Source organism: Monodon monoceros, unplaced genomic scaffold (assembly GCF_005190385.1).
Source record: "Monodon monoceros isolate NGI ecotype Baffin Bay Population unplaced genomic scaffold, NGI_Narwhal_1 Super_Scaffold_3, whole genome shotgun sequence".
Taxonomy (NCBI): Eukaryota; Metazoa; Chordata; class Mammalia; order Artiodactyla; family Monodontidae; genus Monodon; species Monodon monoceros.
Genome location: NW_021703780.1, coordinates 76,783,159 through 76,804,953, shown reverse-complemented (window position 1 = coordinate 76,804,953; position 21,795 = coordinate 76,783,159). Strand labels below are relative to the sequence as shown.

The following is a 21,795-nucleotide window of genomic DNA, read 5'->3' as shown; positions in this document are numbered from 1 at the left end:
GGGGGGGGGGGGGGGGGGGGGGGGGGGGGGGGGGGGGGGGGGGGGGAAGAGGAAGGCGTGGACACTCACCGTCTTTCCCAGGAAGTTTGGAAGCCTCGACCCACAGATTCCACGACTGTCCCAGCATCGCTTCGGGACTGGGCAGGGGCCGGCGCTCCCCGACGGTCGCCATTGCGGTGGCGGCCGAGGTGGAGGCGGCCCCGGGGCCGCCGTCCTCCGGCCGTAGGCGCCGCGGCGGCGGCGGCGGCGGCTGCCGCTGGGGCTGCGGAGTCTGCTGTTGCTGCTGCTGCTGCTGCCGGGCAGCCGCGGCCGCTGCTCCGCCCGCCGCCGCCGCCGCTCGGCGCGGCTCCCCCCTGACGTCATCTGCGGCCCGCTCCGACATTCTTTCCGCTCCTACAATGTAACAAAAAAAAGGGGGGAAAGAGTCGCGCGGGGGCCGCTTTTAAGGAGGCGCCGGGGAGTTCCGGCGGCGTGCGCGGCCCGCGGGCCGGGTGGGGCGCGCTGACAGCGCCCCCAGCCGCCCAGCCCCCCAGCTCGTCTCCTCCCGGGCCACCCCCCGCCCCAGGCGCAAAGTCCGCTGCGCGGGCTCGCTTTCGCTTTCGACTCCGGCGCCCCTCGGGGGAGGGGACAAGCGCCGGCCACCCGCCACCGCGGCGGAGGATCCCCAGCCTGCCTCCGCCGCGGAGAGCCGGCGCGGAGGCCGGCGCCCCGAGCTGCCTCCGCCCCAGCCCCGCGCCCCGCCGCGGCGGGGAGGCCCAAGACGCACCCCCGGCCCTCGGGCTGCCCACCCTGAGGCCGCTCGCATCCCCGGGCCGGGCCCGGCGGCCCCGCTCCTCCCTTCCGTCCGCGCGTCCGTCCGAGCGGCGGCGCCCGGCCGGCTCCCTTAAGCGGAGGCGCCTCCCGCCGCCTCCTCCCCCTCGCCGGTCCCACCCTCTCAGCTCGCTCCGGCGAAGTTTGCGCGTCAAGCCCCCGGAGTGGAGCCAGGGCGAAGTCGGAAACGCAGCCACCTATGGAGAAGCCGGCCGGCTGGCCCCGGAGCACCAGCGGGCGGCGTCGCCGTAGGGCCTTCCCGCCCAGGGTCCAACCTGGGGCGCAGGGGCCGGTTCAGCGAGCACTTGGATCTCCGCTCGCGGGCGGCCGCACGGCTGTCAAAAGCATGAATGGGAAACCGCCGCCGAGCGGAAGCCTGGCGTGGAGGAAACCACTGGCAGGCGAGGAAATGCGGCCCAGGTGCAGTCCCAGGTGTCGGCCCTAAGCCCACCACGGGAGGTCACAGCGTGCTCCCGGGGTATTTGAGCTCGTCCAGCAAAGAGGAGACCATGAAATCAGTGTAAAATGGAGTGGAGAAGAGAGAGACCGAGGCGAATCCATTTACCTGTTTTGGAGACACTACCCCAAATTTCTTTATTTCTCTTTCCAATGCTCCTGGAAGTGATTCATTCGCCCCGCCCCCCCCCCCCCAAATCTAGTTTAGTTTTAATTCAAGCCGTTGGTCTCCCTCTTTATGATTGTCTTTGCCTGGGCAGGGAGGGAACCTAAGGTTTAGGTGTAGGTACAGCATTCCTAGAAAATACTGTTTTCTGTTAGATATTGTTCACTAAATTAAGCATTGGCCCACACAACTTAGCACCCCTCCCCAATACACAGACTGCGCGCAAAGCTTTTGCTCAAGTGATGGGTAAAGATGATAAAATGAAGGGCTACTTAATGAACTAAAGCACCTGAAATATTTGAAACAGTAGCAGACCACATCAAGCACTTTCGATTAAGTGTTCTTATCATTACTCTTCCGTCAGACTGATGTGAAAATCTGCAGCCTGAGACATGAAACAATGATTTTAATCATGTTTCACATAGCAGTAATATCAGCACTCCTGAGGCACGTGTGTCATAGCTGCTTGCCTAGAGGTGCTTTCTTTAGGTGGGGAAAAAGCGGGCTTATTCAGGTTTTTTATCTAGAACATCTGGCGTCATAGAGGTGGCCAACTTCTCTGCTAAAGAAACAAAGTCCAACTCTCAGAAACATAAAAATGTTTAAAAAGAAGAGTAAAAATAAGGAAATGTTTTTGCAACCTAAACTCAATGCAGGGCTCCTGTAGAAAATGCCTGTTCAAAATTTAAAGGCTTTAGTGAAAAAAATTAAAAATAAAATATATATACACACATATATATGAATTTATTTTTTAAATGTTTAGAAATAAGTGCGTACATTTTTTCCTGGATTGCATGCAAACAAAAGTTCCCCAAAACTATGGATGCTTCCTGTCCTTATCTAAGAAGCAGAAAAAACAGAATAAACAAAAATGATAGAAATGATTGGTAGGATTAAAAACCGTATTTCTAAAGCTTTAACTTCCTACATAAGAGCATCAATGAGAAAAAAATGCATAGGTAAAACATAATTCCCTTAGTAATAAGGTTCCTAACTCTTAACCAAGGCCCTCAATCTTGGATGTCACCAATGCAGACCTTCAATTTTTCATCCAGATCACTGAAAAATCTGTAGAATTACAGAAATACATAAAAACACCTAACTTTTTAGTTTTCCGAGATTAAAGTGCACAATTTATGAATTGTTTTGAATTTTCTAATTCTACATTTAAGGGAAACAAAAATTTGAATTTTATGGCATTTGGAGCTGCCATTAAAAAGAAAAGCTTAGGACCACCCAGCTATATAGGTAAAAAAGACAGCTTGCCTATTGAGTACAGCCCTTCTCTGATCCCTGAGAGTAGAGGGTGAGAATGAAAATAAGGGGAAGAATGGCAAACATGAGGTACAGTCCTACTTCCTCAAGACACTGCTTGATTTCCCCCTTTTTACATGTGAAAATACTTCAAGATTCACTAATATGACTTCAAGCCAATGGGGGTCAATATGGCAATTTATAATACTTCAACTTCTGTCCTTATTCTTGTTTCATACTTCCCCCCCCCATTTTTTGATTGGTTTAATAAAGAAAACACGACAGGCCTTAGAATAAAAAATACCAAACATCCTCTTAGTATTATGATAGTTATTAAGAGAAATTGTTACTAATAGCAGCTATCAATTATTGGGCACCTACTAGGTGCCAAGCATTGCCGTAGGTACCTTTTTGCATTATCTCTATTAATATTCTCAATTGTGTAGGGTAGGAGTTGTATTACTATTTACAGATAAGGAAAATGAGGGAGGGCTCTGGAGCCAGTCCCTGTGAATTTTTTCTGGGTTCATATACTGGGTCTTTCACTTACAAACTGTGTAACGTAAGCAAGTTACCTAATTTACTTGGACCTCAGTTTCCTAATCTGTAAAACAGAGATAAAGCCAGGTTTCTGAGGATTGCATAAAAAGATCCATGGAAAGTACAAAATAACACAAAACGAACACTATAAACAAGTATCTTATATCACACGGAGCAATTCAGATCTATTCTCATCTAAGAAATGTGTCACCAAGTTGAAGAAGATGTGAGCACCAAGAGAATGACAGGCAATTCCTGGCCATCTCCCTACCAGTTCTCTTCTGCTGCAGCCAATGTATTTTACTACATTCTCTTCACCCATGAGAAAGTCCTAACCCCTTCCAGAACATGCAGTTTCTGATATCCATAGTTGGTTTGGGTTTCTCAACCGTTTGAATGAGTCACCAACAAAAGCCAAAACTGCTAGCTGAGAAAGTACAGTTGTCTGATACTCAAATCTGGGCAACATTTAAAAAGTGTTCTTATACAAAGGGCACTCTCTATAAACAAGAGTACGACAGAAACTCAAACACTTGGTTTTATAATAAAGAACCTGATGACTTCTTAACCTAAACACCCCTCCTCTGCACCCAAAAAATATTTTAAAACATGAACAATACAATTTACATTGATTTACTATATTTATTTTCATGTAATAGCGTTCCTTGTATGCTATCAATCAGTTCTCCTACTGGTGTACTTCTGATGATGTCCTATAGTTCTGAAGATCTTCAGCATCTGTCTGTACAGATAAATGATATGTTTTGTAAGGTTTGAGTAATGAGGATTCAATTTATCAAACCGTTCCTGCTTGCCTACCACATACCAGGCACTCTGCTAGGCACCAGAGTAAACACAACATTGTAATTTCACTGAGGATGTGAGAAGAATGAGAAGTAGGGGAAATTTTTTAATTTAATTTTAATCAAAATGCTCTTATGGAAAAAGCTGTCACCACCAATTAGACTGTATGTGGCTTAAGAACTAGGCCGTCAGAAGTGAAACGCTGCCAAGTTCTGAGTATTTCATCCCTTCCAGGGATGTATTTAAAAGGTGGCCTTACTTCACCATCCAAATTTAGGGATGTTCCCAGTAGGTGCCAGGGTAACAAGGTCTCTCTTTACAAAAAGGATTCTTTGCACAGCAGATTCACTTGTAAAATGCTTTGTTCAAAGGCCAAAGGCATCACTAAATACAAAACAAAACAAAACAACAGCAACAACAATAACAAAATCTTTAGATTCGGTTTAATGTAAAATGGCTGAAACTGTCCAAAACTTGCCTAAGATGCAAGACCCCACACAACCAGCCTTTTTATTTGGAAAGAACCACCAGTCCCAATACAACATTTTAATAAACTTGAAAACCAGCAACTACAGTATATTTATGTGTGCAAATTACAGGGCTGATAACAGAGATTCTCCATTATCAACCCCAAAGGATTGCAGTCATTTGAGTAAAAAGAAACTTGGAACCGCTAAATTAGGAATGTGTTGCCTTGGGTTGCATTATCTCCTCCTAAAATTGGCTGTGCCTTTGTTCATATCCTCTCTCCCTCCTCCGACCACACCTAACTCTTTCCTTCTTTCTTCTGGAGACAGAGCCAGGGCTCTCTTCTGCATAAGGAGTATGGCAGGCAAGGCCCCTCTTTAACTGTGCTCCCTCTAGTGAAATACCTTACAGCCTGTTATAAATACATCAGTATTCCAGAAGGGGGAGAAGAGAAGAGTGGAAGAAATTTAACTCATCAGCTGGGTGGCTAGAATTGCTGACAATCAAATGCGAAATTAGGAATAATAAGGAGAGTTGCAAAAGTGGAGACTAAAAGATGAAGGTAATTATCTTTTTAAAGGCTTAACCTGTATGCATAGTCATTCTATAAACTGTGTCATTTGCCCAAAAGTTCAAAGCTTTGAATTTTTGGTTTGTTTTCTTAATCATATGTGTGTAGCTACGTACAAATTCTCCCAAAGAGTCATTCACCAGTAATAGCAAACCGCTTGAAAAGAGAGAAAATTTAACAATACACCTATAAAAAGGTATTAACATGTAACTTTAAACTGAATAAAGGCCCAAATGTTTCTAGGAATTTAATACCGGCCTGTAATTTTGAACGATTGACAAATTTCATTTAAAATCTTCATTTAAAGCCTTCAGGTTAAAGAGTTTTTTTAAAAAAGAGAGAGAAAGGATTAAGTTATAGGAAAGGAATGGAAAAAATAGCTAAATGGACTAACATTTAGCTATAAAAAGCGGCTGACTGTATAGTCATAGTTCTAGCGCACTGCCTCAGATGCACTAAAATGCAAAGATTAAACACACTGTTAAAAATAATTCCCTATGTCACCTTTGTACCCATCAGCTCTCACTGAAGTGATGGTAAGTATTACCATCTTATGGGCCCAGCAGTTAAGAACAGGTGTTCTAGAGCCAATATGCCCAGGCTGAATCCCAGTTCTACCACTTATTTACTGTATAACTCTGGGGAAATTTTGACTTCTCTGTGCCTGTTTCCTCATTTATAAAATGATGTGGGACTTCCCCGGTGGTGCAGTGGTTAAGAATCCGCCTGCCAATGCAGGGGACACGGGTTCGATCCCTTGTCCAGGAAGATCCTACATGCCACGGAGCAACTAAGCCTGTGTGCCACAACTACTGAGCCTGCACTCTAGAGCCCACGAGCCACAACTACAGAGCCCACGCACTGCTAGTACTGAATCCTGCGAGCTCTAGGGCCCGTGCTCCACAACAAGAGAAGCGACCGCAGTGAGAAGCCCGTGCACCGCAATGAAGAGTAGCCCCTGCTCACCGCAACTAGAGAAAGCCCGTGCAGCAACAAAGACCCAACAAAGTCCAAATAAATAAATAAATAAATAAATATGATATAAAATAGGAGTATCTACTTTACGAGGAATATTAAAGAAGTTAATAGTGCAAAAGTACCCTACCCTAGAGCTATCATTACTAGCACCATACCTGTCACATAAGAAGCCCCAATTCTAATCTAGCCATGATATGCTAGCAGATCATTCTTGCAGGGTAAAGCATGGCGTTAGTTTGTCAGTCCTTGCTCTAACACTTTCAGGGGCTCAGCACTGACCACTGAACTCAATAAAAACTTTTCTGCTAGCACTCCAGGCCCTCTCCAGTTGGCCCCAGGCTCAGCTCCACCGCATCTACAGTGTTCCCTCTTGCAGGTACCCTACAGTCCAGCCCAAATGACCAATTCATAGCTTTGAATATGCTCCCCCTCCAGATCCCAGCTCTCAAGCCTTTGTTCATACAGGCCACGCCATCTGTAATACGTCCCCCCCCTTGGCTGAAATCCTACTGTTCAGTTACATTCCCCCTCAAGTTCCATTTCCTTAACAAAATCTTTCCTGATCTTTCACACTAAGCTCATAGGAACTCATCCCCACTTCTACATCTAAATCTAAATTGGACTTCCTGGACTAGGGTTAAGAGTATATGCCCTGAAATCAAGGTGGCAATGAGATATATGCTTAGTCTCCCAAGGATTAACAGTTTGCATTCCAACATAAGGGTGTCATTTGGAACATGGAACCCACCTCCTCACAAACCATAAGATGTGCAGTGTCCAGGTCCCCAAGCTGGTCAGCAAAATGGCTTAGGGCTGAACTCTAGGACTAACAGTATAGGTGTGTTAGTACAAGAAGGAAGGAACAACACAGCTTTTTCTTCCCCCTTTCTGCAGCAAAGTTCCAGTCCTAAGTAAAGACACAGATCTAGCAAACACAATCCACCTAACTTTTCCACATTCTCTGTGTACACCCTGATCCAGGAACCCATCTGGGTTTGTACTGCTTCCGCAAAGGCAGACTGTTCCACAAAGGCTTGCAACCCCTTTCCACCTCTAAAACAAAACCTTCCACCTCTTGGTAAAGATAGATGGCATGCAGATTTTACTACATTTCACTAACATGTGAATGAATGACTATGAATGAATACAGTTCCCTATCTTCAACCCCCAACCTAAACACATATTTTCTCATACAAAGGGCGAGACCTGAACCCAAATGACTCTCCAGATTTCAGGGTCCCTAAACCTTTCTTCCCAGAAACACACAATTACTTCACTCCCCGGGCCTCTCTGATTTTAAATGGCACCACCTATGACTCACAGCAAAGTTTTGACGTTTTATTTTAACCTATTCAAACCTCTCTTTTGACATAAAATCTGCAGGACCCGGAGACCATGATCTTCTCCACTTTCTACTGCATCCTCCTCTCCACCAAACTGCTCCAAGTGAAGGAACTTCGGGAGCCGAAACGGTGAATCAAAACAAAACCACTACTGGTTTCTGGGGGAAGTGGCAGCACAGCAGCAAGCACAAGTGGATGATTAGAAGGCTGGAATCCAACTTACCAAGTATTTCTTACAAAACAGGGCCAAATAGATAAACTGGACTTCATCAAAATCATTAAACTTTTGTGCTTCAAAGGACACCCTGAAGGAAGTGAAAAGAACCCAGATAATGGAGAAAATTTTTGCAAATCCAATATCTGATAAGGGACTTGTATCTAGAATGTATAAAGAGCTCTGACAACAACAACAACAAAAGACGATGGGCAAAGGAGATAATACAAATGACCAACAAGCACATGAAAAGATGCTCAACATCATTTGTCATTAGAGAAATACAAATCAAAACCACAATGAGATACCACTCCACACCCACTAGGATGGCTAGTAAGGAAATAAAAACAAACAAAAACAGAAAATGACAAGTGTTGGTAAGGATGTGGAGGAATAGGAATCCTTCTACATTGTTGATGGGAATGTAAAATGGTGCAGCCCCTGTGGAAAACAGTTTGACAGTCTTTTGAAAGGTTAAACAAACAATTACAATATGATCCAGCAATTCCACTTCTAGGTATACACTCAAAGAACTGAAAGCAGGGACTCAAAGAGATACTTGTATACCAATGTTCATAATGGCATTGTTCACAAAGCCAAAGGTGGAAGCAACCCAAGTGTCCATCAACTGAAGAATGGCTAAGTAAAATGTGGTATAGCCAGCCACACAATAGAGTATTATTCACCCATTCAAAGGAATGAAGTACTGATACATGCTACAATATGGATGAACCTCAAAAACAAGCTAAGTAAAATAAGCCAGACACAGAGGCCACATATTATATGATTTCATTTATGTGAAATATCCAAAATAGGCAAATTCACAGAAACGAAGCAGAGCAGCGGCTTCCAGGGTTTGGTGAGAGGGGAGGATGGAAAGTGACTGTTTAATGGAAACGATGCTTCCTTTGGGGGTGATAAAAATGTTTTAGACCTAGATAGAGGTGTTGTCTGCACAACATTGTCAATACACTAAAAATGATTAAAGTGGTAAATTTGTGGCATTTAAATTATATCTCAATAAAGCTTTTTTTTTTTTAAAGCCAACATTAAAATCTGGAAAATTTCACACAAAATTCCAGATTGACTTCTCTTGAAAAATCTTTATAATCTCACACCAGCGGCCACAAGCTCCCTCGTAACGACCATCAGTTGGAGCTGAAGCGGGTCCTGGAGCCCATTTCTGCTACTGCCTAACCATGGACCATAACAGGACACACTTTGTCTCTGCCTCAGTTAACTTCTCTGTAAAAGGAAGATCAAAACAGTATCTACCTCATCAGGTTGTTACAAGGAGTGAGTGAATTAATATGCTTAGAAGAGCGCCTGGCAAATAGTTAGGGCTCATTAAGTGTTAGCTACTTTTACATTTTATGATACCTCATTTTCTTCGTAATAGAGGTAAATGGCATTTGCTTTTCAATTTTTTTGCTCGTTTTTACAAATGAAAGTCTAGCATATAATGTAGCAATCCAAAAGAAAGAAGTAGAAAGACAGCCAAGAAGTAAGTTTTTTAAAAGTGACATGCAAAATACTATGCATAATATGTGCCTGTTTTTGTGAAAATGTAATAATGATGATGACGATAAGTCTATTCACAGACAACAGTCTAGATAGCTTTGGACTTATGGGTACTAGGGAGGGAAGGAATGTAATTATTATGCTTTTTATTAGGGTTTATATAATGTTTAAACTTTTTTCCAGTTTTACTGAAATATAATTGACACATAAGATTGTGTATGTTTACGGTATACAATGTGATGATTTGAGATACTTGAGATAGATATATAGATATGGATATATATATATCTCAAAACAATTACCACGATAAGGTTAGTTGACATATCAATCACCTCACATAGTTACCTAATTTTTTTAATAACAAACACTTATAATCAGGAACTATAATAAGCATATTCTTTAAAAGATGAAGAAACTCTAAATTAATTTTGTTTGCGACTTCCATGAGGTTATCATAAAATTCCACGAGGTGAGCAGCAATAGCACAGATTGATAAAGCCAGAGGCCGCTTGCTTTGCTTTGAATCCCAGAGGCTGCGATTCCCAAAGCACCAACCTCTCTTCAGTTTCCTTCTTACTTAGGGAGTACACACTGCTATGTTTTACAGCTGCTAACAGAAGAGAGTCTAAACTGCTCGCCTGGCAGCCAACAACTTTCACTATCTGACTCAACAATCTTTTTTTCCAGTTTTATCATCCATCACGCCCCCTTACAAAGACTCCACTCCAGCTAAACAAGACATAAAATACACATCCTCCAAATACTTTTCCACATGCCATCCTTTTTTAAAAAAAAATTGAGGTAACATTCACATAACATAGAATTCACCATTTTAAAGTATACAACTTAGTGACATTTGGTACACTACAATGTGGTGCGATCATCATCACTATTTTGTTCCAGAACATTTCATCACCCTGAAAGGAAACCCTGTACCTGTTAAGCAGTCACTCCCCGTCTCCCATCCCTCCCACAGCCCCTAGAAACCACATCTGTTTTCTTTCTCAATAGATTTGCCTATTTTGGATATTTCACAATGTTGAAACCGTACAGTATGTGACCTCTTGCGTCTGGCTTCTTTCAGTTAGCCAGGTTTTCGAGGTTCACCCATGTTGGAGCATATATCTGTAATTTTTTCTACTTTATGGCTGAATAAAATTTCACTGTGTGGATATGCCAGTTTGTTTATCCATTCATCAGGTGATGGACGTTTGGGTTCTTTCCACCTTTTTGCTACTGTGACTAGTTACATGCCATTATCTTTTCTCTTCCTTCAGCTTCATGTGCTAATCAAAATCAAGCTTTCATGTGAGTTTCAAGTCAACTCTGACCTTCCCCAACTTAGCCTGGCCCAAAGTCCTCACCTTTTTCTGACTTCCTTTATCACTTCTATACCCAAGGTAGCTAACTGTCACCACGTGGCAGAATCCCACCGACTTATTTAGGTGGACTCAAACTGTCTTCTTAAATTGCTAACTTTGAAAAAAATCAAGGAAAGTCATTAAAGTTATGATTTCAGTTCCCTTAAAATTCTGAAAGGCCTGGGTTATTTCAATAACCACAGTTTAACTGCTTTCACTGCTTTTACCCTTGCCCTCTATATCCTATCTCAATATAGTGGCCAGAGTGGTTTTATTAAAACAGAAGTCAAATCAATGTATTTACTTATTACATTTGCTACATCTATTTCTTCTTATTAAAAGGTAAGTGCCACAATGGCAGGGACTTTGATTTACTAATTAATTCCCAGTGCCTGGAAGAGCACAGCATATAAGTCGGCACTCCATTAATATCTGTTGAATGGATTTTGGGACTAGGATCAGCTGGCATTGAAAAGGTAAAAGCCCTTTGAGATTAGTCATGAATTTAACAGCTTCTCATAGTTCCACCTGGTCCATTTCATTCCTCCACATGTCTGATCCCTGCAGTCTTGAGTTGCGATACTTCTTTACCCCCCTTGTCACTGGCTTCCTGGTATCCTATAATACTTGACTTTTCATCGGAACAGTATTCAAAAAGGGTAAGTCATAATTATAGTCTGTGAAAATCACCTCCTATTCTTCTCTTTTCCTCCTCAAGGATAATCCTTCTGCACGTAGCAGAAGCTCAGTAAACAGTTATGGACTAAAGAGGTCCTTTGGCATATTTCTGTCAAATGTTTCCTCTCTACCTTCACCTCCCACTCCCTCATATCCCACCACTGCCAGTTGCTGACCACCATCTAGGAAAGCCCTGCTTCTTGCTTCTCTGGCACTTTCCAGACATTCCACAGTGAATGCCATCCTTTGTGATGACTTTGATGATCACTGAAAGATACCTCTGCACTGCTGGCCTTTCAGCTTTGGGCTGGAAAATTTTAAGGGCCTATTTTGAAGGTGGAGACTTCAGAGCTGCCCAGTCCTGTTCTTCTAAACACCTTAACAAAACTGCTACATCCTTCTACAAGCTCCTGTTTCTGTTTGGTCACAGTCAAAATGTTATCTTTGCAGATGCATGTTCATGTTGTCCAAAATGTTTCCATCTTTGCTACAGATGCCTAAAACCTTGACTGAGGCATTGCATTTGTTGCCTAAATATGTAAGTTGATCAATTTCAGAGGCTGAAACTCCTTTGGTCTTTCCTGTTTGGGTTCTGTTCAGTTTTATCCTTCAATGACTCATCTTAAACTGCATCTTAACTTGGAAGCCCCCCTCATTCCTTTCAAGAGTAGATGGGAGGATGCATCATTTTTTTTTTTTTTTAATAAAAACACCTTCAGAAATTTTTCTTCTTTTTCACATTATATGAAACTTACCACCCTCCTCCCCAAATAGTAAATGAAAATATTGAGTATGTAGTGAGGAACTCAATCAATGGTGACTGCTATTTTTGTAATGATCTGGGACTGCTCACGGGCAGAGCCAGCAGGCTGGGCAAAGGCACTGGGCCCAGAAAGTGCACCTGAAGTTCTCCGGTCGGTTTTACAATTTCCTTACAATCTCCCCTGCCCTCAGCAGCTGGGTCTACATTGCTTGTAGAGAGAAGAAAACAGGAGCTTGGGAAAGTGGAACAGGACAAAAATGCAAGAGCACATCTTTAGACAACTTCACAGGAAAAGGTGAATATGGATTGGTGGGGGGGGTGCGGGCGGTGCAGGTTCCTATCTCCAAAGTATTCCAAAAATTTTAATGAATTTGGGGGAGGGAAGGTTATTTAGCAGATTTTATTTTGACAAACATCTAAAAATACTGTACTCTAAAATTCACTGTCATTTCATATTAATAAGATCATATTCAATGATCCAATGCTTAAAATTGGAGACCTTACTCAGATACCTTAAATTTAAAAAATTATCATCCTTTGGTAAAACTCAAACTCCATTATAATCAGAGGCACTGCAGCATTTACTCAGCTGTGCTATGTTGAAAGAACCAGTTACCTTTTCTTTGGAGGGCAGGCCAAAAATCCTGATCGATTTACCAGTGGATCTTCATCTGCTGTGATTGTAGAAGCTCCTTCTTCTTAATTTTGTTCAGACCTACAAAAAAAAGGGGCAAAGGGATGAAACAATGTATAAAATTAATCAGAAATCTACAATCTCATTAGTTGCCAGGTGTCCCAAAATTATATGTGTTTAAAATGTCGAAGTGTTAAAATTCGAGTCACTTTACCAATTTTACAACAAATGCAATTCAATTTTTTTTTACAATGAACTTAATTGGCTATATTTATACAATAAACTAAGAACAAACAACTATTCAATATGTACATAGAGTCAGCCTCCTGGGGCTTAAAATCATTGTGTGTAATTTGCCACTAGTGAGTTTTCACTTAATTTTTTAAATGGCTATTCAGAAAGCCTGCTCCTACGAAACCTGTCAGATTTTAACCCACACATAACACACTGAGTGAGAATATTATTTGGAAAGCTCTCTCTGTCCTTTATCATTCAGCAGTTTATAAAAGCAATTCATAATAGTACAAACAGGAAACAAAAACTCAATTAAACCATCTTCCTAAAAAAACACAAAGAAATTACCTGTTGCCTTATCTGCATATTTTTGTACATATGCACTCATACATATTTCAAGTAGAATGTGGGTACTACTCAAATTAATTTGGGGAAGAGCATTGAGTTATGGAATCAAGGGATTGGAGATTAACAAACCAGAGTTAGAAATTAAGCTGGTTTTCAAGTTTGACATGCAGCAGGAGGGAAAAAAACAGCAAATGTGGGCAATGACACAGCTATGGAACAGATGCTGTCCAAGTAGATAAAGCACAAGGCAGGCTGATTTCATATGAAAAATTCACTGGTAATACACTTTTCTTCCTATAATCCTCACTGGCTATACACCAAGGCTTTGCTCAACTTTTATTTATTATCACGTACTCTAAGACGGCAAATATTTCTATGGTTTGAGGTGCCAATAAAGCATCTTCCAAAGTCAGTGGCTGAAATTCTATGCCATGTTTGAACATTTTTTCATAATTACCTTTATTGGCTTTTAAGTTATTCCTGGATCATATCCTTCCCCTCTCCCTTTTTTAAACAGTTTTATTCACCCACAAAATGTTACTCAGCAGTGTAATCATTCAGTAAAGTAATCATTCCTACAATCTTTATAAGCCAGCTGTTTCTCTTTCTCAGATTTCTAATTGCTTCCCAGTCTCCTATCTTTTAAAAATTTTCTCTGATTTCCATTTCAGTGTTCCTTTTCTGCCTTATTTCCAATAAAAGCCACTATCTTGTTTAACATGTCTGTCCTGAGCCAAAATTCATTTCTTTGCATTCTAAACATTTTACGGCTATGCAAAATCACTCAAAGGAAGCTACAAATTCCCAGGATACAGGCAGCCACTAAAGATGTTACGTTACAGATAACCACCTCTTTGAAGGTGATTCCTTCAAGGTAGGCTGGAGATGCAGATACAACAACACCGGCATCATGTGTGCTTGACCCTACTTCTCTAAGTCAAGCTGGTTTTCAGTTTTCCATCAGAACACTTCAGCTATATCTCCAAAGTATCCAAGGAAGTCATCAGAGTGCTATGAAATCTCCCCCAAGATAGTGTTTGCCTTAGTAAAAAGAATTCACCGTTTACTAGCCTGAATACTGTAAAAATGCTTTAAGAGATACCCTGTTCTTAGAGAAAAATGGTAGTGGCAGTTACTAAAAATAAGCATTTAAAAATAGTAACTTTTCTACTTAGAGTAGGGGTCAGAAATCTTTCTTTAGTAGGAAAAAAGCAACTATCACATATTTGTGTATATTCTTTCATTTTATCTTCACAATAACACTGTGCTCAAAAGAGCTGTTATTTATGATCTCCATTTTACTAGTGAGGAAACAAACTGAGAGAAGGTCATAATTTGCTCAAGATAACCCAGAAAATAAATGGTTTGAAACTGGAACCAGAATGGAGGCCTTTGGTGCTATTTAGCTCCCTTTCCAGTATACCAAACTGCCTAAACAGCAACTTAATTTTGTTCTGCGAAGAGAAAGAAATAATTTAAAAGGAAGACTGGAGAACATTTTCTAACAATAGAAACATACAACTTGATAGCTTTTACTCATTCACCACCTACTATGTAACAAGCATTCAACAAATACGATTTTTTAAAAGATTTTTTAAATGGCAACCCATTAGAGGTGGGAGAGGAGATGGAAACAAGAAGAAAGAAAAGACCTAATCTGAGTGTTCTCCAAAGTCCTGACAGGCATAAATTTAATTTATTTACTCTTTTTTTAAATTTTTGGTTGGGGGGTGGAAGATGGAGCTTGTAAAAGATGGCTTTCTTCTAGAGTAGCTGCCTAGCCCATGGTGACCCTTTTTGTAAGCACCATATAACCCAATGCCAAGTAATGCTTGTACTATGAAACTCCAAACTCCTCTCTTGTTTTGGTGAAAGCTGGACACATGACCCAAACTGAGACATTCAACTGGTTCTCCTGAGCACTAGAAATTGGGACGAAGAGGGTCTGCTCTGATCTACGCTGCAAGCTCCCCCATGTGCCCTCAGTCTCTAGGAAAAAGCCAGTCAGCAAAGACTGACGAATGAACATGCTGCTCAGAGTACATCAGCCCCAGGAGGCCCTGAAGCCCCACAGGACAGAAAGGGAAACAGTTTCTGCCCAGGGGGTTCTAGGGCTTTCCTATCCCACGTATAGTCTCCCAGAGGACCCAAGCACATCCTTCTGTAGGGTTTTAAGAATCCCCTGGACCTGAAGGGTAAATGCCCCCCCCAATCAGAGCTTGAATTTTTAGGAATTGATTTCTGATAACCGCAACAAAAATAATCTTGCTCAAGACAGTAAAACTTCTGTACTAAAAATAAATAAATAAATAAAAGGGCAGATATCAGCAGAATTTGATATAAAAGAAGATCCTGTGGAATGCCCAAGGGTTCAGAAAAATCCTCTCATTAACTTTAAACAGCAAAAAGCCCACACTGTTACATGGGCACTGTTACATCAACTTTAACAAAGAAAATGACTTATTTTCCAGGAGTAACATTTCTACGTCCTTTTAAGACTCTGAGACCCTTGTTGCAATTTATGGCATAATCTGGATCACTTCTTGTTATATAATTGAGTCTATCAAAATTAAGCACTAACCATGATACAGGAAAGAAAATACAGGCTAAACTGAGTTGGTCCTGTTTTTAAGCATAGCAGTATACACTTTCTTTTTATTTCCTAAACTTCCTTAAATTCTAGGCAAACCATGGAGCTGCAGAGTGAGAATGCACCTCAGGTGCTTGCAGAGGCTGTGAAAGGGAAGAGAAAGGGCTAGAAAGGTGGGCCCAACAAGGAGGGCAACACAGGTTTTGACTTGATTCTATCTTCTAAGCTGGAGGTGAGGGAAGGCAGACTCCTCTCTCCATCTCTCTAGAGAGGTTTACCCCAGCCGGTTTATTTATTCAATGAAAACGTGTGGAGCACGTGCCCCATGCCAGGTTCTGCCTTGCGGGCACCAGAACCAGGAGTGTATTCATTTGAGCTGCCTAACTCCCAGGTTACACATTTTTCTCTCCACTCTTTGACTCTCACTGCAAACAAAGAACATGGGCCTAAAATAGTTCACTTTTTTGTCTGTTTGCTTGGTGATCTTAGGGGGAGAAAAAGGGAATTTGTTGCTAATATTTAAAAGTTAGAAGGATTCACTTAAAATTCTGTATTTCCACTTTCTCTTTGAAGGTCCAAAAATCTGGCCACTGAGGCCAGCTTTCCCACATGCGGATAATCGGCTGATGCTGCGTCGTGGGCTACCTCTTGTCAGTGGGCATGTACTTCCCAAAGTACGCAGCTTGGCCACATCACTTATTTTCCTTCCAGGCCTGTCTCCTGTAGGCAGCCAAGCTTGTGACACTGAGCCTTTGTCATTTTCCTAAGTCTCTTCTCCCAAATGAAAAACCACAAACCAAAAATTTTAAAACAGGTTACATTGTCAACTGTAGGCATATTCTCCAAAAATATGATTTGACAGCGTCCCTAGTTTATTCACTCTCTTCCCACCCAAGTTCCACCTTGCTTTCACCCTAACCGGTTTTCTCCCTGGCAAAGCAAATTTAATAATGAAACTCTATACAGTCGGCCCTCCTATCCACAGGTTCCACATTCGTGGATTCAACCATCACTCATCTGGTCGGGCACTATGTTTACAGTCTGCAGTTGGTTGAAACCGTGAATGCGGAACCCATGGATACCATGGGACTGGAGGGTCCACAGTGCAGTACTGGAATAAATCTCCCACAGATACCGTCAAGTTTTTGCACCTACTGCTCTAAGGGTCACTCCACTGAACACAAAAAAGAGTTTGAAAACATAACCTGTAAAGAGGGAGCTGAAGCCAGTTACTAGGAAGGACTCCAGCACCTCTGGCCTAGGTTTCAGGGATACGTTTTAGTACCTGCAGTCAGTCGTGGGCTTTCCTGACCCTCCATAAAACTCCTCACGCGAAGTCTTAACATTTTAAAAGGAGCCTCCAGGGCTTCCCTGGTGGCACAGTGGTTAAGAATCCGCCTGCCCATGCAGGGGACGCGGATTGGAGCCCTGGTCCGGGAAGATCCCACATGCTGCGGAGCAACTAAGCCTGTGCGCCACAACTACTGAGCCTGCGCTCTAGAGCCCATGAGTCACAAATACTGAGCCCGTGCACCACAACTACTGAAGTACATGCGCCTAGAGCCCGTACTCTGCAACAAGAGAAGCCACCGCAATGAGAAGCCCGCGCACAGCAACAAAGAGTAGCCCCTGCTCACCGCAACTAGAGAAGAACCGCACGCGGCAACAAAGACCCAAAGCAGCCAAAAATAAATAAATAAAATAAAATAAACATTAAAAAAAGAAAAGAAAGGAGGCTCCATTTTCTGACAACTTCTACATATCCACACACATTGAGCCCCTCTTCCCTCCAAAGGGTTCAACATAGCCATCCCTCCCTCCCTTTGCTATTTAAGTCTCACGGCTCTCCCATCTCAAGCTCTCCCATCTCACAGCTCTCCCATCTCTAACTCCCCCAGATTTCACTGAGATTAACTGGGCTCTCTATCCTTTTAGCTCAGGGGTCAGCAGGCCATTTTTCCATTAGTTGTGACTACAGTATACTCTTTCACCAGTAGCCTTAAGAGAGAACCAAAAATATAATAAAATTCCCAGTAGTTCTCTAATTTGCCTGCACAAAATCCTTGGTCAAGGCAGTAGGTTTACAAGTCGATTTACAAAAGCACACAAAAACAATAACAATAGTAGCAGCTGACATGTACTAAGCACTTACTATGTACCCAGTACTATTAACACATAGTAAACCCTTTACATATATCATCTCACTTAATCGTCCCAGGTCTATGATGTCAGAACTTTTACTCCACTCCTTTAAAAGAGAGAAAACTGAGGCTTGCGAGGAGAGGCCGATTAGGGGCAGACCTGAGGCAGCTGCATACTGGAGCTGAGCTTGTGCCATTCCTTCCGCTGCCGCCCACAACAATTCCTACCTCTATTCCTCCACACCTGCTCTTCTCACCACCTTGAATTCCTTTCTTCCTACCTTCCAAGAAACTCACCCTTCCTAAGTCGGTTTCTTAGAGGCAGGGTCTGCAACATTTCAACCTTGTATCCCCAGGGCTGTTAATAAATGTTTGCTGAACAGAATTAAGTTAAAGGAACCACAGGCTCTGACAGCTACCCATCCACTCAAGTTAACATGGGCCTGGGTGGGATGTTCTTGCCTTGCTAAGAACTTGCAATTAGGCCTGAGCAAAAAGTAGCTGTTCTGACATTTACCCTCATTCTTCCCTGACAAACTCACAGAGAGAGTTCAACACTGAGAAAGTCCTGGGAAGAAGGGAGTAGAGGTAAATCATAGCCCAATACTACTGTTGTCCTCTTCACAGAAGAATAAAAAGTCTGTGGAGTTAAATGCGAGGATGCCAGCCTTGGGGGACAGAGAGGGTTTCTCCCCCAGTATTCTGCCAGGGGAACACTAATCTCTTATTACTGAACTGGGGTTATGGAATTCTAAAGTTCATAGAAATATACTCAGTCAAGTCATTGCTACTCTAAGTAGTCCTTTAGGAAAGATGACAAATAAATGAACAGCTAGCAAATATTTGGCTCTGGGGCCATACACATTAACATTATCAGTAATAATAACTCTTACTGAATGTTTACTCTGGGCCAGACCCTGTGCTAAGCACTTTGTATGCCCAGTCTTGTTTAGACTTCACCACATCCCTATGAAGAATATTTATAAGTGAGGAAATGGAGGTCTATAGTAGTTAGATGGCATGCCCAAGGTCATTACCAAATGGCTTACAGTAAAGGCAGTGGCTAGTGGGACAAATGTGTAATTTTTATTAACAATGCTTGCAGGCTTTTTAAGTTCTTCTATCCTTCCTCTTGAAATAATGCCACCTAAAGGCAGGCTGAGTAACCTATTACAAATCTCACTTTCTTCTCTAAAAGATCCAGGAAAAATCCCTCCTCTTCTATTAAGCCTTTCTAATTATTATTTGTATAGACTGCCAATGCTCACCTATATCCACATTCTCCTCTTCCTGAGCACACAATTAGACTAAATTTCCCAGTATTTGTTCTAGTAAGGTGTAACCATATGACTGAGTCCTAAAACATGAACAGAAATGTTTGGGGCCACTTCTAGGTTTGGCCCAGAAAAACCTCCTTGTCTTGATCCTCAATCTCTCATACCCTCTACTGGTCAAATGGAGAAGGCTCCAAGCACCTAGAGGTGATGAGCAAAGTCACAAAATTTCACCCTTGAATGACTGGGCGAAGCAAGAGCCTCCTTGCCAACCCACACTGAGCTGTGACTTGAGTGACACGTAAACATGTATTGTGTTAAGCTACTGAGGTTTTGGGTAGTGACAGCAGTCAATGTACACTAATACAGTATTATTGTTGTTACTATATCATCATAATTTTCATTATCAATGGCACAGCTATAATTGATTGAAAGTGTACTAATAGGAAATACATACCTATTTTATTCATTTCTCATTATGAGGTAGGTATTATCTGCATGTTACAGGTGACAAAAATTAAGGGTAAGAGATCAATAATCATTTCCTCCTCTGAATATTTATAGCATTTACAATCTGAAAGATTTACTTAGTAATTAATTATGGATTGCCTTATACACATTGCATTGATAGGTTAAGTAGTTCACTCCCGTAGTTAGTTGCTTTTTCTTGTACCTATAAATTATTTTCCTCATCTGGATAGAAAGCTGCTAAAAGGAGGGGTAGATCTTATATCTTTAAATCCTGTATCACTTCACACATTGTATAAATATACAAGTTAATTAATTGATATATATTCTTTAAATTATCTCTATATAATGTGTGTGTGTGTATATATATCTATATAGATATAGATAGATAGTGTTTTGGGCCACAGGCCTCTTAGGTATACCTGACCAAGAAAAATGGCTTATTTGCTATGAAGAGTTACTTAGTATGCTATTTATTTCAGACCCATCACTTAATGAGTATCATTAATGCAATTTTTCAATACTATAATTACATGTGTAAATGTACATACACAGTACAGTGGCTGGCATACATTCAATGATCGATAAATGATCGTTTCCCTTCTCCTCCATACCAATAGCTACTTTAAGTAGGATCAAATGCTACTTGAAGAAAAAAAAAAAGAAAAATGTTGTCAGTAAATAGAGGCTGATTTTAATTACAAAGAATATTTTCCTGTCTGGGAGGAAGACTGTCTACAATGTCAGGAGCTAGAGTCAAATGGAGATCAAACACCAGTTACAAGAGTATCCCATTTGTAAAAATCTGTGCAGGAACAGGAACTCTGGGCAAGCCGAGGAGCAGGGCTCACTCCTTCACCTTCACCACCAGTGAGCTCAGAATGGTGCCTTGGGACCCACCTTCTATTTGCTCAATTACAATTCTGTAGGTCTGGCCACATGGGATTCCCTAGAGCCATGGTATCATTATTTGTAGCCAAACACTAAGGCGCCCTCCTACAGCTCGCAGAGTATTTTTAATATTTTGTTCAAAAACAACACACCGGATTCTGAGGAAGATTTGTTCCTTTGGAGGCTGTTTGTTCCCAGCCTTCATTTACACACAGGACTCCATTTCCAAAGAATCTCATTAACACGATAAAGATACTGGCTTTCTTATGGTGATATTTCACAATAACCACATATAGCAATTCTGTGACACGATCTTTACATTAGCTAATTAATGTAAATATTTCAATTGTTGTTCATTTAAATATCCTGTTCCAAAAAGTCTCTCTTCTTTAAAGAGTTCTTTCAGGATGAAATGGAACGCAAATGCGGGTCAGTTACTGTATTTGGTACAATTAAAGTATATATTTGGACTTCTTACTCCTGCTCAGTAATCAATTGTAATATTTACTTTGTTGATGAAATTGGCTTCTCCCGGGGTAATTTTCCCTTTAACTTCTCCGTATCATCCTTAACGGCAGGCAATAAGGTTAATGCTATGATCAGCTATTACGTCGGCACATACGACTTCTGCTGCTGTTCAAATATAGCAACACAGAGTATACAACACCCAAGCTAGAAAAATACAGGTTTGAAAATTCGAGAATCAAACTCTGGATGATAACTTCTTTTAAAAATAAATATTCCTTAAAAATGTTTAACATAAATATTATTTTTAAAATAAAAGTCTTTTAAAAATACTCAGTGAAAAAAGCCAATCTCAAAAGATCACATTTATGTAACATTCCCAAAACGACAAAATTATAGAGTTGGAGAACAGATTAGTGGTTGCCAGGAGTTAGAGACTGTGAGGGTAACAGGAATGACTGTGCCTGGGAAGAAGCAGCACAGGGGAGATTTTTGCAGCGATGGAATAGTTCTGCACCTTGATTACTGTAGTGGTTACATGCATCGACAGATGAGATAAACTAACACAGAACTATACCCATACCTTATATACCAATGTCAATTTCCTGGCTTTGCTACTGTGCTATAGTTAGGTAAGATGTAATCAACGGGAGAAACTAGGTGAAGAGCAACCAGGACCTCTCTGTACTATCTTCACAATTTCCTGTGAATCTTGAATTATTTCAAAGTTAAAGAAACAGCTAAATGTTGGATTATAAACATATTTCACAGAATAATTTATTCATCCTATAAGATTATAAATAATACCCAAGCCTATGCAAAT

General features: G+C 41.5%; 1 protein-coding gene across 12 annotated transcripts in view; it reads right to left on the bottom strand.

The window, feature by feature from the left end:
* Positions 1-21,795, bottom strand: part of ATXN7 (ataxin 7) — a 140,206-nt gene that overhangs the window by 100,267 nt on the left and 18,144 nt on the right. For 11 of the 12 annotated variants that reach the window (XM_029243589.1, XM_029243580.1, XM_029243582.1 and 8 more), the window contains exons 2-3: positions 12,544-12,642; positions 70-393 (exon numbers count right to left, since the gene is read on the bottom strand). In XM_029243589.1, the coding sequence (XP_029099422.1) occupies positions 70-382 (313 nt within the window). In that variant the 5' untranslated portion in view covers positions 383-393; positions 12,544-12,642. Of the gene's footprint in view, positions 1-69; positions 394-7,613; positions 7,696-12,543; positions 12,643-21,795 lie in introns of those variants that run through there. The other variant, XM_029243585.1, reaches the window with a different exon arrangement.